This window comes from Theobroma cacao, chromosome 4, assembly GCF_000208745.1.
Source record: "Theobroma cacao cultivar B97-61/B2 chromosome 4, Criollo_cocoa_genome_V2, whole genome shotgun sequence".
NCBI classification, from domain to species: Eukaryota; Viridiplantae; Streptophyta; class Magnoliopsida; order Malvales; family Malvaceae; genus Theobroma; species Theobroma cacao.
Window position 1 is genome coordinate 29,714,272 of NC_030853.1, and position 16,664 is coordinate 29,730,935.

Here is a 16,664-nt window from a genome sequence, read left to right on the forward strand (position 1 = left end):
TCTCAGCCAAAAAGGACCCATACTGTCATATGCTTTAAATTTCAAGCGAATGTGCTCATTGCACCGTGTCGAAATTGCAGTGAACAATGAAAACCAGTGTTCTTTTATATCAGAATGTTTCATTAATAGCAATTGATATCATTTGCATAACATTAACAGCCCCATTTTCGGAGGATGAAATGAATTGGTATGCATTTATCAAATTTCCTGTCCTATACCCTCTTGAAATATTCATTTGACATGAATGCATGGATGCCCAACAGCATTATTTTCTAGGCATGCCTCAATCTCCTGGCTTCTATTGGTTAGTATTAGACCATGGGACTCGGTATGTGTATATATATGATTCCACCTCATTGGAATGGACTTACCTTTACTACCTATGTTAATAAACCTAAGCAATAGCATTTTTTCAATCAAGAAGCATATGGAATGAACAATCTTTACCACCGGGTCCTGGTTGCAAGAGCTATCAGCAACAGAAAATCTTGACTGTATTAAACATGTACTGGTGATTTTACACACAAACCAAGAAGGTACAGAGTGATGGGAAATTCAAAGTATAACACTTAAATGCAACATCCACTGTGGGATTATGACACCAGCATCACACACTGGAAAAAGCTTGGGCTGACAGCTTGAATAATTAGTATAAGTTCAGTAAGTGCAGGTCTCATGAGATTGGAATCAAAACTCAAGAATGATACCAAAAGATCAAAAGCAAAGAGCCTAAATATACAACAAAATATAGAAAGAAATCAACTTCTGCCTCATAAGCAGTGAGCACAGACCCCATTGTTACATTCTCTCCACTATGGTTACTTGTCCAGGGCTTCAGCTATTCTATTCTTGTTTCTTTTGGGATTGTGAAGAGGTGGTAGCTTCACCTGTTGGCTGGCTTACACTAGCTTTGGCATCAGCAAGAAACTTTGGATCTGGCTCATGCTTATCTGAAGGTTCCTTCATTGCCATACAAATGTAGAATGCAATGACTATATTGACTGATATTACAGCAGCGAATCCACTCAACAGCGTCATAGCATTGGGAGATAAATTTGATAAACCTGTTTCATACAAATGATGCTTCTTTTTTCAGTCAACTTGATTATATATAGCCTAAAAGAACTATCAGATATGAAACGTGGTTATTCACTACCAGAACTTGATGCTGTTGCAATGATAATAAATTATACTATCAGAGAAAATTTTATTCAAACACTTTCTTGATGGTGATTCTGCATAGATCAACTTGCTAAAATCATATTGGAGGGATTTATATGGTGGTTCAGTATATCAACTGAATAACCCTGCTTGCTATGTAGGGGAAGAACTGATAATTACAAGATATCAGAAAATAGTGATTTTGCACCTATGTACATGTAAACTATTCAATTCAACTAAGAGCTCCCAAGTTGCAAAACCAGTTGGTTTAATGTTTTAAGCACCAACCATGATTTTACTGTAAATATATTACCAACTTAAGCCTTGATTTATACTACAGAAGCTAACAGTTAAGAGATGTACTACTCATGAATAAATAACAACCTGCTAAACTTGGTGAAAGGCACCCAATTTCCTTTTTTTAAAAAAAAAAAAGAAAAGAAAAGAAAAGAAAAGAGATTGAAACAACCTAATATAGTATAAATCAGTAGCAATAGCACATAACAAAAATTTTACAATTCTTTTCTACAATAATATAAAAGGAAAAAAAAAAGCCATCCTTGAGACATTAAATTAACAGGTTTTAAGGGTCTTACCAGGAAGTAAATTATGGTTAAAACCATATAGAATTGCAAGAGGAGCTACCCACATGAACATTGACGTAATAAAGAACTTCTGAACCACTCCAGCAGGCATTTTTAATCCCCCACAATCTACAAAGCAAAACAGATAAAATTAATTAAAAATAAAAACTAATCACTTCACCACTGATACTACAAATTTGGAAAACACCCAGACTGGAAGGAAATTCATTCAACATCTGGGTTGCCATGAAAGCATGAATGAATCTACTGGGAAATAACCAGTACTCAGAGAAGGAAAAGATCGAAAGCAGACTTTTGAAATCAATCAGAATATAAGCAAAAATTACATTAAAAAGAGATATGAAAGAACCTTGAAAGGTAAAATCCCTTTTGTTTCTTGCGGTTTTTATTTTTTTTTAATGATGATTTTTTTTGTTGGTTTGGTAGTTTTGAGAGGAGCACTAGAGATGGAAGCCTACTTCTTCCCAGGGTGCTTTGAGTCGAACTTAAAATCAGAACGAGTTCACTCACTTTTGGGCCCATCTGCAACTGACCCAAACAAAACATGGGGCGCAGCCGCGTAGCCACAGTCTTTTTGGGCCAAAGCCTTTTGTTCTTTCCTATGATTTTCTTTTTTTTTTTTTCCCAATTTTATAGAAAATTGTTTACCCGTTTTAAGGTTTCTTAGAACTTAGAACACAAGTCTCACTAGTTCAAAAGTTTAATAACAATTCTATACCTAGCAGGTAATCCTATTCCTATAAGAAGTAATTTTGCTAATAAATAAAATTTTGTTGAAAATTTCGTTGTTGAAGGGGTCTTTTGTAATGCTCGTTGTTGGAAATTCGTCGAAAATTTTCGACAAAAATATTTTGTTGAAAAAGCTACAAAATTCTATAAAAAAAAGTTATAATATTTTTTATTATTTTAATATCAATTTGTAAAAAAAAAAAAAACTAAATTTTCGGTTAGTAATTTTGTTTCAACGAATATTACCGATGAAATTTCATGAAAATTTTCCGTTCATAATTTTGTTAATATCTACAAAATTCCATAAGAATTTATTAACATAATTATGTTGGTATTGTTATCATTATTATGAAATTCCGTCGGTAATTTAATTATTATCGATAAAATTTTATTTAAATTATCAACAAAATTAATAAATATCATAATAATCAATCTTCGCTACTCACAATTGACATCCAAAATTTATAACAAGAATACATATTAAAATATGAAATTCAAAATTAAATTGATGCGATTAAAAATTATCATAAACATAATAACTTAAAATGTCAAACAAATATAAACATAAAATTAAATGACATTGACATTGTTCGAGCAAAAGCTGTTTGCTCCTCTTGGAACTCACTCGGAGAAGAGATTCTTTCCAGGACGCCCTGGCTTATGCTTCCTTCAAGAGAAGAAGAAGTAGGAGGAGGATATGATGTTGATAACAATGTCTACAGTGGCTTCTTGAAACCTGGGGAGAGTCGGGTTTTTGGCCAGAAAAAGATACCAAAGGAGTTCAGGGAAAGTTGCTGCATTGGATCATCAAACGGGTGGCGGGTTTTCTTGAAGCTGGAAACAACTGAGCCGTTTCTATTCCAGCCTTTCAGGCAAGAGAAAATCCGACTTCCTCCATTACATGGTCAGGTAGATATACTAAGAATTGAAGGGAAGGCGGAGCGTGATATCGAAATCGAAATCGATTTTGGTATATATAAAGATTGTCCATATAAACACCAACTACGATTATATTTTCTAAAAGCAATCGTGATGGAAGAACCTGATGGCAACAATACCGAGGTTGTTGTGATGCTGTTGTGTAACGACGGAAAGAGTATTGCATTATGAAAGTGGAGACAGGAGGTGGAATTTAGTACCTGACGCTAGGCATCCACTCTACCAAGATGTTATATACCGTAAACATTTTCTCCTTGCATTGAATGAGGGAACACTATTGAAATATCGACATTTCAAGATGGTTTAATGAATAAAAAAAACATTATTGTTCCTCTTTTTCCTGAGAAGTCATTTGCCAAAGGAAATTCCTTCGGTCATCTTTGTACTAGCAGGTTATACATGGTCGATTCATGTCAAGATATCCTGTTTGTTATGAGGTTCATTGGTGAGTTTGTGGATTGGGAAGGGAATTTGGTTAGTGAAGAAGCTGTTTTCAATACTAACATCAAACGGCCTACAGTCTATCCATATAGGACGCGTTTATTTCTTGTTTATAAGTTGGATTTCAATGAGCAAAAATGGGTGGAGATGTTAACTTTGGGCAATCGTGCTTTGTTTTTGAGTGAAAATCAGTCTGTTTCAGTTTCAATACAATCTTTTTCTAACTGTGAAGAGAACTCAATTTATTACACTGATGAATATTGGGACAAAATAATGGACGATGCTTACTCATATGAAGGTCATGACATGGGCATATACAACTTGAAAGATGGAAGGGTTAAGCCAAGTTATGAATTCTCTTTTAGAAAGTATTCTGCCACCACCATGTTGGGTCATCCCAAATCCCAAGCCATGCCAGAGAACTCAAACAGTCCTCAGCAACTGCCTTTGTTTTCTCAGACATATTTTATGTCAACAAAAACTTTTGATAATGTCTTGTGATGGAAACACCTTCATTAATAATGAATGTAAACTCTTCAGCTTCTATTTTGCTTACTTGTTGTTTGATGTCTCTGGTAAAGCTCTAAACATACCACTCTAGACAAAGCAAGTGAGTTTTGCAAATTTACATGTAAAATTAAAATTTTTTATATTTTTCTTAGATTTCTTCTTGGCATTGCAATATAAAATCAATGGTTGCAGCCCAACAATTAAAGTTTCAATAATTAAAACATACTTTGAGACTTCGGAGGAAACCTTAAACCAAAACATTATTATCTTCGTGAGCGGCAGGATTCGAACCTGCGCGGGCTGAGCCCACATGATTTCTAGTCATGCCCGATAACCACTCCGGCACGCCCACAATGTTAATAAACCTGCCAAGAAGACCATCATGTGCTTGAACACTTGAACCGAGTTGGAAATTGATTTTCTGCTATCGGTTGGTTTTTTTTGGTTCATGTGGATGACTGGTGGTAGGCTGTTAAGCCTCTCAGTTTTAGTCTCCTTGTTATTCAGACAAGTAAGCAGGAACTATCCTTAGTTTGCACTTTTAATCTTTCAAATTGTAAATGCCTTTTATATGTTTCAAAGTTCTGTTCTTTCTTATGTTCGTCTGCTTCAAACAAGCTTATGGATAAAATGAATAACCAATATGTTGCCTTGGCAGTTTCACTTGTAATTCTTCTTCTATATTTTTACACTAAAAATCCTTTCCTTTAATGGGTATCCTTAAAAATCATTCCTTTTTTGAGTTTTTCACTGAAATTCCTACTGGGCATTTATGAATAAATGCATATTCTAATTGATTTTCAAGTTTTAAGCATGAAATTCAAACTGGGTATTCAACAAGTTTTGTCTTTCATCATTTTTTGGTTCAAAGTTTTAAGCTTTGTATAACCTTTTCTTTTGCTATTCCTCCCTCCTTTTGTTTTAGGCAGTGTATTGCAGCTTGCTGATGACCTGTTTGATGTTTTGCAGGCAGAGAGTCCTTGAATTGTACGATTTAATAGCTGAAGTGAACAATTAATAAGATGGCTTCCACACTGTTTAGAACTATTCAAATCCACCCGTTTTCGCTCTACCCAACTGCAATATGTAGGAGAAGGAACGGTGTTCTTTACTGCACAATGAAAAGTACTCAAACTCAAACAGCAACACAAGAAAAGCAACAGCCTCCCAAAGTCAAAGTCTCACAACATACCCAGAGCAAAACACTTGACAAGATTACAAGAGACTATGAGGCAATAATTGGGATAGAGACACATGTCCAGCTCTCAACTCTCACCAAGGCTTTTTGTAGTTGTCCTTACAATTATGGATCCCAACCAAATACCAGTATCTGCCCCATTTGCATGGGATTGCCTGGTGCCTTGCCGGTTTTAAATTCAAAAGTGATTGAATTCGCAGTGAAATTGGGTCTTGCACTCAATTGCAAGCTATCTCTGAACTCAAAGTTTGATAGAAAGCAGTACTTCTATCCTGACCTTCCAAAGGGTTACCAAATATCTCAGTTTGATATCCCAATTGCAACTGGTGGTTACATTGATTTGGATCTTCCTCTTGAGTTTGGTGGTGGTCATAGGAAGTTTGGTATTACCAGAGTTCACATGGAGGAGGATGCAGGGAAGCTACTTCATTCTGGAAATGGAGATTATTCTCAGGAAATTACTTCTATAACATTAAAGTATATCTGTTCAAAAGTTTTCTGAATATAATATACAATCATATAGCATATCATTTTCTTTTCTTCTGTAAATGAGATTAGTTTCTTTGTCTAACAGCATTGCAATTACTCTTGCTGCAATAAGGTTCTAGTCATAATTTTTGTGGGTTAACTCAAGTTAATTTATGTGCTGATTCTATCATGTAGTTTGTTTATACATGTATAACGGTATTTCATTTTGTTGGCACTTTAATGGGAGATATAAAGTTGTTATGCTATCTCTTTTTCCTTTCTTTTGTCTCCTTTGCCGAATTTAGAGGGCTTAGGAGGCAATTCTATTGTGTCTTTTTCTTCTGCTAATTGACACCATTGGTTATCTTTTGCAGGTTGATCTAAATAGAGCAGGGGTGCCCTTGCTTGAGATTGTTTCTGAACCTGATATGAGAACTGGGATTGAAGCTGCTGAATATGCAGCAGAGTTACAGAGGGTGGTTCGATACTTGGGAGTGAGTAATGGAAATATGCAAGAAGGCTCACTTCGCTGTGATGTAAATGTATCAATTCGACCAGTTGGGCAATCAGAGTTTGGGACAAAGGTACATAGAGGCTTCATATACCATGCTTAAAAGATTTGGATCTAAGGTTTAGAATATGTCTTTTTAAGGGGTATGGGGTATGATTTATTGGCTTGCTGATAGAAAACTTAATAAATACAATAATCAGCATGCATGTACTTCCAAAGTAAGTAGAATGGACAATAAACTGGGTGAGTCAAAGGAATTGATGACAGTGGAGAGCTGGTTAATTTAGTGCCCTAAAATATTTATAGGTTTGCAATCCTTGGTCTTCATGGTTGTGGGAAGGCTGCATGAATTTATTTTGATTATTCAATATCCTGCAAAAATAAGCTACTGACTTTATTTTGATTAAAGCCCTGTTTAAAAGTTCAGAGGACTTTACTGGCAATTTTTGCAGGCCTGGTTCTGTCAACTGATCCCATGTTGATACCTCCATTGTCGGGTTTCAGTGGCTTGTATATTCAGGGGTCTCCCCTGCTTTTGATTTAAAATGAATCTAATTTTCAAAAAAAAAAAATTCAGAGAACTTCACAGTGAAACTGTTAAGAACAAACAACAACAGCAAGTATTTGAAGTGAAAGTTGTCCCTTTTTCAGGCTCTCTGTTGTTTTAATCACATGAAAGGAAGTCTTGTTTTCTTTAAAGTTTAGAATGTAGCAAGATATATCCAATTCTGACTAGCGTTATAGGAAGCCTTGATGACACAGTCCAAATTGGTCGCAGCCAACTGCACCATTGGGGCAGAAGTGATGGGAGTGTGGCATTGCTGATTTTGCTTCCCCTCCTCCTTGCTTTCTCTAAATAAGCCAAGATCTTAATGTTAAGCCCTAGTAATTCTTTGCAATTATGCTTATTGGCAAGTTCAGAGGCATGTCATTGGTAGTACTTCTGCAGCATCTGACATGTATAATCCTGTATTATATTGGCAGGTTGAGATAAAAAATTTGAACTCATTTTCATCAATTAACCGGGCCATTGATTTCGAGATATCAAGGCAGGCGCTTCTCCATACTCAAGGCCATGATGATCAAATTGTACAGGAAACTCGTCTATGGGAAGAAGGTGCTCAGGTTAGTGCTGCATCTTAATATCAATTTAGTGTCCATATATAAGAAATGGATGACCTGTCATTTCATTGTTACTTATGAACTCCACAAACCTTCAACATTTTATGTAGAAAACAGTTACAATGAGGAAGAAGGAAGGACTTGCTGATTATCGTTATTTCCCAGAACCAGACCTCCCCGAAGTTATTCTCACTCAGGAATATGTTGATGGCATCCGCAATTCTTTGCCAGAACTTCCAGAAATGAAGCGTCGGAGGTATGAGAAGATGGGCCTAAGCATGCAGGATGTTCTTTTCCTGGCAAATGACGTAAATGTGAGTCCTCAAAGTACTATCCTATGTTTATAATGATTAGTAATGTTTCGACCAGCATCTACCCAATCATTAGTCTGGATTCAGAAACCCAAAGAGCTAAAGGCAACATTGAAGAAATAAATTGGAAAAGTATCATTAGATTTACCTTGGATTGTGATATTAAAAGTGTGATAACTTAATGTATTAACCTATTGTAGCTTGTTGCTCGTGAAATAATTCTTATTGCTATTTTCAGAGTATGATTAAGTGCCACTCTTCCCCTGAACCAATTTAACAACATGAGCCTAGTATTCCAATTTTATGGTATACTTTTTGAGTGCATCACTTTAGGACATGAATCCCTTGGTTTCTGTAGTGTTTTCCTTCATCTTTCCTGGCCCTCTTTGGACAAACAGTGTTAATTAAGCTTTGCAGGCAGTTTCCTTATGAAATTTTATTTAACATCACTGCAAGTCCTTGCATCCTTCTTAATTCCTCTATGGGATTATACTAGAATGATCTAAATTGTGCTTTCTTCTGTACTTAATTAATGTCTTAGGTGGCAGAATACTTTGATGCAACAATTTCAAGGGGTGCTGACATTAAGTTGGCTGCCAATTGGATAATGGGTGATATTGCTGCCTATATGAAAAATGAAAAGCTTTCTATTAATGAGATCAAACTTATGCCAGAAGAGCTAGTAGAGCTGATAGCTTCCATTAAAGGTGGGACTATCAGTGGAAAGATTGGAAAGGAGGTAAGCATTTGCTTCTTTAACTGATGCCACTTTCATGTTCAAACATTTGTTAGTAATCCTGTCTATTTATTTTCATGGAAGAATTTTACTAGCTATTATTCTCCACTGTGTAGATGTGATTTTATAGTTTGTTTGGATATATAATTATTGTTCGTGTTTTTTTTTTTAATCCAAACTTTATAATCTTTCCAAGTGCTTTTCTCCTCCCTGTCTTTTTCCTCTACCACACACACACACACACACTCATACAGAAAAAGGAAAAAGGAAAGAAAGAGAACAGGAGAAATAAAAACCTTTTTTCTTTATCAATTAGATAATTAGTTATAAAAGTTTTTCTCCTGCTTCTTATCCCTCCGCTAAATGCCTGATTAACTTTCTGCTGATAAAGATTTAAAATAACTTGTTAATTTTGGACATGTAGTGTTAAGTGAGCAAGAAATTACGTCGTAGATATAAGCTCTTAGAGACATATTAAGACCATAAGTTTAGCAACTGGTGAAACAGCCCAAAGTTTTGAGAGTCTGCAACTGTGTAATATGCGGGTATTATATGAGTTAGTAGAGACATTTGTCATATTTTTACAAGTTTGCTGTAGGGGATGCCTTTGGGAAGTGATACTGTCTTGTATATAAATGATTGAAAAAGAATTATTAAATTTTTTGTACAAAACTATTATTCTTTGGAAGTGTTGTAGTTCAATTATTTGTAACAATTTCTCCTACAATGTTGCAGATATTGTTTGAGCTGCTAGCCAAAGGTGGTACCGTCAAGGGACTGATAGAAGAGAAGGATCTGGTTCAGGCAAGTTAGCTACTTTTCCAATTTCCAAGCCCCTTTATTCATAGATGTATATGTCTTTTAAGATAAACTCAGCAGTGAAGTGTTAGTCCTGTAGTATTTGAGCATGGAAGGAGAAACTAGAAGTTTGAGCTTGAGTAATCTTAAATTGCTGTGCAAACTGAGGGAAACTTTTTGGTGAATGCTGTTTGTAGATAAGTGAGACTCGATTGATGACACTAGCTTCAATTCAATCCAATCTATAACTTAATTGGAAGGTGCATATCTTTGACTTCGGCCTGGGATTGAAAATTGAAATTTGTTGTTCCTCACACCAAATGTGCCATGTTAGTAGATATGTCGAATGGGAGTTACATAAAGTGATATATAGGGGGAGAATTGATATACACCTAAATCCAACTAACATGACTTGTAATGTGTTTGATATTTGTGACTGAAATAATTGTTTTAATTGAGAAATATGAAAGATAACATATGTTCCAAAATTTGCAGATAGTAGATCCTGTTGAGATTGGGAAAATGGTAGATAAAGTGCTGTCAGAAAACCCAAAGCAGCTAGAACAATATCGTGGTGGCAAAACTAAGCTACAGGGTTTTTTTGCCGGTCAGGTATGGGAAATGTAGCTACATTTTCTGTTATTATATGAAGTTGTTGGTACTTGTTACTCTTCGTCTGAAAATTGTGATTATATGCAGGTAATGAAAATATCAAAAGGCAAAGCAAACCCCGTCCTTTTGAACAAAATCCTTTTGGAGAAATTAAATGCCAAAAGCTGAAAAGTTTCTTGTAGGTATCAGATGGATTTTTTTTTCAAAAATAAATAAAAACAGTAATAATAGTAGATACAGGTGCATGCCCATGCAAACATATTCTCTTCCCCAAGAAACTTTCTTGTACTCTTCTGTTCTTGGTCTATCCTTTCTCCAGCTTGATAATGCATTGAAGTTTGGCTGATTGGTTGTGAGCTCGTGATGCTCCACCAATAAAAGGTTCAGATACCATAGCAGCCAAAGAAAGTTCTGCCTGTGAATCATATTATGTACTGAGAGGTGGGGCAGATCGAAATCTGATTCATTTTGGGAGTCATCAATTGCGAGTTCATGTAATACTTTACATGGCACCATCTTGTAGTAGATTACATGAAAATCTCCTTTCTCTTGGACTAATTCTTTTTGTAGGATAACTTGTATCATTAAAAGGAACAAATGAGATATTAAAAGACTGATGACTGCCTCTTGTAACTTTATAATGATTTATTATATCAGCAGATGGCAGGCCATGTTTGATAGTAAGATGGAGAAAGTAGGGTGTTCTTTTCGGAATTCAAGCCATTGCCCTGGTTTTGGGCTTTTATCTTTATTGCCTTTTTCTTATTTGCAAAATGGCGTCGTTTGGACCGCCATGGCGTTTTTCAGCAATAAGCAAGTTATTGCTTGGACGCTCCTATTTTTAATGACCCATATTTTGGTGTTCGTTTTGTAGATTGCTTTTGTCGACTTGTCTATGAGGTTAGACAATCCAATGTAAATCTCCAAATATATATAAATATATATGTATATATGTATATGTATATATGTATATGTATATGTATATGTATATATATATATATGTATACACATATACATATGTATCTATATATATGTATATATATATGTGTATACATATGTATATATATATGTGTATACATATGTATATATCTCTATCCAGCTAACCGACAGAAGAAAACTTCGGCCTAGCAAAAGTTTCCTGGACCCAGTTTCTACCAGCCGAAATAAACTTGGGACTATAGCAGATATTTCTTTCGTCTGATTTTTGTAAATCTTATTTAAATTGTAAATTTTAATATAAATTAATTGAATCAAGATTTCATCCCACCCTTTAAAGGTTTCTTAAAATACAAGTTTCATTAGTTTCAAAATTTATTAATAATTTTGCTCTTACCAAGTAATAGAAGAGTTTGAAGTAACATTGCTTATATATTTTACAACCCCTTACTTACTGATATTATTTCAATTTAAAAATTTAGCTCTTTCTTTCAAAGTTTTCTCATAATGGTATTCCGAGCTAAGAGAATGACAAGTAGGGTCGATAGTTCATCCACCAAAAGGAGGAAAAGTCCTGATGATTTAAGTGTTTTTGATCTTTCCTCTTGGAACTTACTTGGAGAAGAGTTCGTTTCCAAGACGCCCTGGCTTATGCTTCCTTCAAAAGAAGTAGAAAGAGGAGATGGTACTGAAGCTACTCTGAGGGCATACAGTGGCTTCTTGAAACTTGGGGAGAGCGAGGTTTGTAGCATGAAAAAGATACCAAAGGAGTTGAGGGAAAGTTGCCGCATTGGATCATCAAACGGGTGGCCGATTTTCTTGGAGGAAAAAGCTGTGCCGTTTCTCTTCCACCCCTTCAGGCAAGTGAAAATAGCACTTCCTTCATTATATGGTCTGCTAGGTTTACTGAGAATGGAAAGAACCGCGGAGGGTGACTTTGAAGTCGAACGTTTTAACTATCCTAAGGCTCGCTATGGAAAGCAAGAACTACGATATTATTTCATACGGAAAGCAATCCTGACAGGAGAACCAGATTGCAACAATAAAAAGTATAGTATGATCTTGCTGTTCAAAGATGGAAAGATTGCATATCATGAGAGTGGAGGTAGTTGTTGGACTGAAGTTCTTGACACCAGGCATGCACCGTACCAAGATATTATATGCCACGAAAATCATCTCTTTGCATTGAGTGAGGGAAATAATATTGAAATATGGAATTGCGAAGACGATTTTATGTAAAAAAGAATACATATCGTTCCAATTTTTCCTGAGAAGTCATTGACCAAAGCAAATTCCTTTGGAGATCTTTGTACTATCAAAGATGGAATTACCAAGCCAGTTTATGACTACTCTTCAGAGCAGATTATGCCAGCAAGAATCAGAGATGGAACTTTCCGATCACGTTTTACGTACTTTTCAGATCAGATTCTGCCACCACCTTGCAGGATCATCCCCAACCCCGAGCCATGCTAGGGAAGCCCTACAGTCTGCAACAACTGCCTTTATTCTCGACGACAACTTTCTTAGATTATTATGCATTGTTTATGTTAAGAAAAACTTTTGGTGATGTATGTGAAAGATTAGTTGTTGTAATGGAAAACAATTTCTATTCTGCTTATTTTATTTCCTCTACTTTTCTCCTTGTTTGATGTCTCTGGCAAAACTTTCTTATTTGAATGATAATTCTTTAAAAAAATATTATATAGCAGTCCAAATAGTTTGTTTTGTTTAATTTGGGTTTGCAAAATCTTCAAATAATGTATGGATTAGGAAACTGGTAAAAGTTTACTTTTATTGAAATATTTTTTATTATAATTATTAGTAAGATTTATTTAATTTATAAATAAAAAATTTAATTATATTGAATAGTTTCATTAAAATATATTTTTTTAATTTTAATAGTATTTAATAAATTAAATATTAATATTTTAAATTAAATTTTTTTTAAGTTAAATAGCAATATATTTTTAATTTTTTTAATATTTTAATTTAAATATTAATATTTATTAAATCCATATTTTAGGAAGTATCAGTCTTGAAAATATTTTTTGAAAAATATTTTACGTCAAAATAAACAAACTCTAAATTGTAAATCTTAATATAAATTAATTGAATGAAAATTTCGCTTCACCCTTTAAAGGTTTCTTAAAATACAAGTTTCATTAATTAGTTTCAGAGTTTAACAATAATTCTACTCCTACCAAGTAATCCTATTTGTAAAAGAATTTAAGTAACTTTGCTTATATATTTGGTACTCTCTTATTTACTGATAGTATTCCAACTTCAGAATTTAGCACTTTCTTTCATAGTTTTTTCATAATAGTGTTCCGAGCTTAGAGAATGGCAAGTAACGTTGATTGTTCATCCACCAAAAAGAGGAGGAAAAATCCTGATGATATAAGCGTTTTTGATATTGTTCCTGATGAAATCCTGAGGTCAATTTTCGAGAGGCTCGATTTGATTAATATTATTCGAGCGAAAGCTGTTTGCTCCTCTTGGAACTTACTTGGAGAAGAGTTTGTTTCCAAGACGCCCTGGCTTATGCTTCCTTCAAGAGAAGAAGTAGAAAGAGGAGACGGTACTGAAGCCAATCTGAGGGCATACGGTGGCTTCTTGAAACTTGGGGAGAGCGAGGTTTGTAGCATGAAAAAGATACCAAAGGAGTTGAGGGAAAGTTGCTGCATTGGATCATCAAACGGGTGGCTGATTTTCTTCGAGGAAAAAGCTGTGCCGTTTCTCTTCCACCCTTTCAGGCAAGTGAAAATAGCACTTCCTTCATTATATGGTCTGCTAGGTTTACGGAGAATGGAAAGAACCGCGGAGGGAGACTTTGAAGTCGAACGTTTTAACTATTCTAAGGTTCGCTACGGAAAGCAAGAACTACGATATTATTTCATACGGAAAGCAATCCTGGCAGGAGAACCAGATTGCAACAATAAAAAGTATCGTGTGATCTTGCTGTTCAAAGATGGAAAGATTGCATATCATAAGAGTGGAGGTAGTTGTTGGACTGAAGTTCTTGACACCAGGCATGTACCTTACCAAGATATTATATGCCACCAAAATCATCTTTTTGCATTGAGTGGGGGGAATAATATTGAAGTATGGAATTGTGAAGGCGATTTTATGTCAAAAAGACTACATATCGTTCCAACTTTTCCTGAGAAGTCACTGTCCAAAATAAATTCCTTCGGAGATCTTTGTGCTATCTCGTTATACTTGGTCGAATCGTGTGGGGATATCCTGCTTGTTGTCAGGTTCATTGGTGAGTTTGTGGATTCGGATGGGAAACTTGTTCATGAAGGAGATGTTTTAGATTGGGTTTGTTCATATAGAACATGTTTGTTTCATGTTTATAAGTTGGATTTCAATGAGCTAAAATGGGTGGAAATGGCAACTTTGGGCGATCGAGTTTTGTTTCTGGGTGGAAATCAATCTGTTTCAGTCTCGACTCGATCTTTTCCCGACTGTGAAGGGAACTTGATTTATTACACTGATGATTACTTTCAAAGAATGGAGGAAGATTACTCGTATGGAGGTCATGACATGGGCGTATACAACTTGAAGGATGGAACTGTGAAGCCAATTTACGAATACTCTTCAGAGCAGATTCTGCCACCACCTTGCTGGATCATCCCCAACCCCAAGCCATGCTAGGGAAGCCTTACAGTCTGCAACAACTTTCTTAGATTATTATGCATTGTTTATGCCAAGAAAAACTTTTGGTGATGTATGTGAAAGAGTAGTTCTTGTAATGAAAAACAATTTCTATTCTGCTTTATTTCCTCTGCTTTTCTTGTTGTTTGATCTCTCCGGTCAAGCTCTCTTGATAATTTCTGAAAGAAACTTTATATAGCAGTCCAAATAGTTTGTTTTGTTTAATTTGGCTTTGCAAAATCTTCAAATAATGTGTCAGTGGAAGGATTGGGAAACTGGTAAAAGTTAAGCTTCTGTTACTGATGCCACTTTAAGGTTCAAACTCTGTTAGTAATCATCTCTACCCATTTTCATGGAAGAATTTTACTAGCTATTACTAGCTACAATGGAGATTGTAAGATGGTACAGGGAAACGTAATGAGACCGCTATCCTACCTCATGATTACTTTTGTTTTGGAATTTGATAAAATCAACAGTCCTCTCCCTGTAAAGTGTAAACAGCTGTTGTTTCACTTGCAAGAGGTTCTGGCCTTTGGGGCATTGACCAAGTCTTATTATTCACTAAATTTAGCATACAACCAGAAAGAACTGAATTAATAACCCCCCAAAAAATAGCTCAAAGCCACCGATCTCTTAACTTGTCAATCACAAAATTAAAGCTAACTATTTGTTAATGGTTAACTTCCGGATAAGCTCATAACCAAAATGACAACCTCATATTGCATGCCATTCTTTTTTCCGCAATTCCAAACCTCTCTTTCTAGGTGGTGGTGGTTGTTTTTTCATCTGTTTTGTTTTGCTGCTGCTGCGGTGGCCATTGATGGTGACTCCACCGGAACGGAAAGTAATGGTGGTAGCTGACCCGACCCCCCACTCAGCGGCAGCCCTCCAATATGCTCTTTCCCATGCAATGCTAGAGCAAGACGAGCTGATTCTTTTTCATGTTGAGAACCCCAATTCATGGAAAAACACATTCTCTACTTTCCTCAGGAAACCCAGTTTTTCTTCGGCTTCCACAGCTCCTTCCGCCACTGAAGGAGCTTCAACTGACATAGATTTTCTTGACCAAATGAAACGTGCGTGTGAGATTGCTCAGCCTAATATCCCTGTACGTATAGAGAAAACCGACATGGATGGCAAGGACAAGGCTACCGTAATTCTTTCCAAGTGCAAAGCTTTAGGAATCGATCTTCTCATCATAGGGCAGCGGCGGAGTCTCTCTTCAGCAATACTTGGGTGAGTTTCACACCCTTCTCTTCTAGTCTTTTGCCATGCATATCAATGGCAAATATGAATGGTGAAAAGCAAGAGATTAATTAATGACTTTTGGGCTGGTTTCTGCCTGTCCTAAACAGATATAAGCGATCTAGCGGGTCAATGAGAGGAGCAAAACTGATAGACACAGCAGATTATTTGATTGAGAACAGCCAATGCACCTGTGTTGGAGTGCAGAAAAGGGGACAAAATGGTGGTTATGTCCTAAACACAAAGACCCATAAAAATTTTTGGCTCTTGGCATAATTGCACTTACATTTATTCACCAACCATTGCATTGGTCATCAATTTGCAATCCCTTTGATCACAAGAGCTAGCTATATCTTATAAATTTGCCATATTTAGTTGATTTTTCATTCAATCCCTTCTTTTTCTTTTCTTCGCTTTAGTGATGAAATGTTCCATATGTATGCTTTTCTTCAGTTTGAATACATAGAAACTGTAAATATTTGAATTTGGAAAATGACTTGCTTTTGCAGCCATATCCAGAAAATGAGATACAGCTGAAACCAAGGTCATCTTGCTCTTGTTTTTACTTTATCAACTATCTTTGCTTCAATTATTATTCAAGACCTACATATTTCACCAGAATAATCTAATTTCAAGAGAAAGGAGGGAAATGGGTGCCAGACGCATTCCTAGACATGTTATCTAT

General features: G+C 35.5%; 5 protein-coding genes and 1 non-coding gene across 10 annotated transcripts; 4 read left to right on the forward strand and 2 right to left on the reverse strand.

Moving 5' to 3' along the window:
* LOC18603325 lies at window positions 471-2,234 on the reverse strand. 2 transcript variants are annotated; one of them, XM_007035226.2, is made up of 3 exons: window positions 2,116-2,234; window positions 1,758-1,874; window positions 471-1,064 (listed from the first exon to the last, which is right to left on the reverse strand). In XM_007035226.2, the coding sequence occupies exons 2-3, from the start codon at window positions 1,855-1,857 to the stop codon at window positions 844-846; spliced, it is 321 nt and encodes a 106-aa protein (XP_007035288.1). In that variant the 5' UTR covers window positions 1,858-1,874; window positions 2,116-2,234; the 3' UTR covers window positions 471-843. The 2 variants fall into 2 exon arrangements, with proteins under 2 accessions (XP_007035288.1, XP_007035286.1); XM_007035224.2 differs by lacking the exon at window positions 2,116-2,234 and adding an exon at window positions 1,954-2,080.
* Window positions 4,656-4,737, reverse strand: TRNAS-AGA. The gene has a single exon. It is a non-coding gene; the product is annotated as a tRNA-Ser (tRNA).
* Window positions 4,803-10,860, forward strand: LOC18603327 (glutamyl-tRNA(Gln) amidotransferase subunit B, chloroplastic/mitochondrial). 4 transcript variants are annotated; one of them, XM_007035229.2, is made up of 9 exons: window positions 4,803-4,896; window positions 5,355-6,037; window positions 6,426-6,635; window positions 7,547-7,687; window positions 7,795-7,998; window positions 8,537-8,734; window positions 9,467-9,535; window positions 10,025-10,141; window positions 10,229-10,860. In XM_007035229.2, the coding sequence occupies exons 2-9, from the start codon at window positions 5,408-5,410 to the stop codon at window positions 10,307-10,309; spliced, it is 1,650 nt and encodes a 549-aa protein (XP_007035291.2). In that variant the 5' UTR covers window positions 4,803-4,896; window positions 5,355-5,407; the 3' UTR covers window positions 10,310-10,860. The 4 variants fall into 4 exon arrangements, with proteins under 4 accessions (XP_007035291.2, XP_017975782.1, XP_007035292.2 ...); XM_018120293.1 differs by lacking the exon at window positions 4,803-4,896 and adding an exon at window positions 4,921-4,941; XM_007035230.2 differs by lacking the exon at window positions 4,803-4,896 and adding an exon at window positions 4,948-5,051.
* LOC18603328 lies at window positions 11,585-12,316 on the forward strand. The gene has a single exon (XM_007035231.2). It carries the CDS (start codon window positions 11,585-11,587, stop codon window positions 12,314-12,316), a length of 732 nt encoding a protein of 243 aa, XP_007035293.2.
* On the forward strand, window positions 13,418-14,845 carry LOC18603329 (F-box protein SKIP23). Its single transcript, XM_007035232.2, has one exon. The coding sequence runs from the start codon at window positions 13,418-13,420 to the stop codon at window positions 14,732-14,734; it is 1,317 nt and encodes a 438-aa protein (XP_007035294.2). The 3' UTR covers window positions 14,735-14,845.
* Window positions 15,402-16,527, forward strand: LOC18603330. Its single transcript, XM_007035233.2, has 2 exons — window positions 15,402-15,970; window positions 16,090-16,527. Exons 1-2 carry the CDS (start codon window positions 15,555-15,557, stop codon window positions 16,253-16,255), a joined length of 582 nt encoding a protein of 193 aa, XP_007035295.1. The 5' UTR covers window positions 15,402-15,554; the 3' UTR covers window positions 16,256-16,527.

What these genes read in the sequence shown, in the direction of transcription:
- LOC18603327 (XM_007035229.2), top strand. Translation starts at nt 5,408, where the DNA reads ATGGCTTCCACACTGTTTAGAACTATTCAAATCCACCCGTTTTCGCTC. An exon ending in GAAATGGAGATTATTCTCAG is followed by an intron (nt 6,038 to 6,425) that starts GAAATTACTTCT and finishes TATCTTTTGCAG; the next exon opens with GTTGATCTAAATAGAGCAGG. An exon ending in GTGGAAAGATTGGAAAGGAG is followed by an intron (nt 8,735 to 9,466) that starts GTAAGCATTTGC and finishes ACAATGTTGCAG; the next exon opens with ATATTGTTTGAGCTGCTAGC.
- LOC18603330 (XM_007035233.2), top strand. Translation starts at nt 15,555, where the DNA reads ATGGTGACTCCACCGGAACGGAAAGTAATGGTGGTAGCTGACCCGACC. An exon ending in CTCTCTTCAGCAATACTTGG is followed by an intron (nt 15,971 to 16,089) that starts GTGAGTTTCACA and finishes TGTCCTAAACAG; the next exon opens with ATATAAGCGATCTAGCGGGT.
- LOC18603328 (XM_007035231.2), top strand. Translation starts at nt 11,585, where the DNA reads ATGGTATTCCGAGCTAAGAGAATGACAAGTAGGGTCGATAGTTCATCC.
- LOC18603329 (XM_007035232.2), top strand. Translation starts at nt 13,418, where the DNA reads ATGGCAAGTAACGTTGATTGTTCATCCACCAAAAAGAGGAGGAAAAAT.
- LOC18603325 (XM_007035224.2), bottom strand. Translation starts at nt 1,993, where the DNA reads ATGGCAACCCAGATGTTGAATGAATTTCCTTCCAGTCTGG. An exon ending in TGAATTTCCTTCCAGTCTGG is followed by an intron (nt 1,875 to 1,953) that starts GTGTTTTCCAAA and finishes TTTGCTTTGTAG; the next exon opens with ATTGTGGGGGATTAAAAATG. An exon ending in TAACCATAATTTACTTCCTG is followed by an intron (nt 1,065 to 1,757) that starts GTAAGACCCTTA and finishes TGTATGAAACAG; the next exon opens with GTTTATCAAATTTATCTCCC.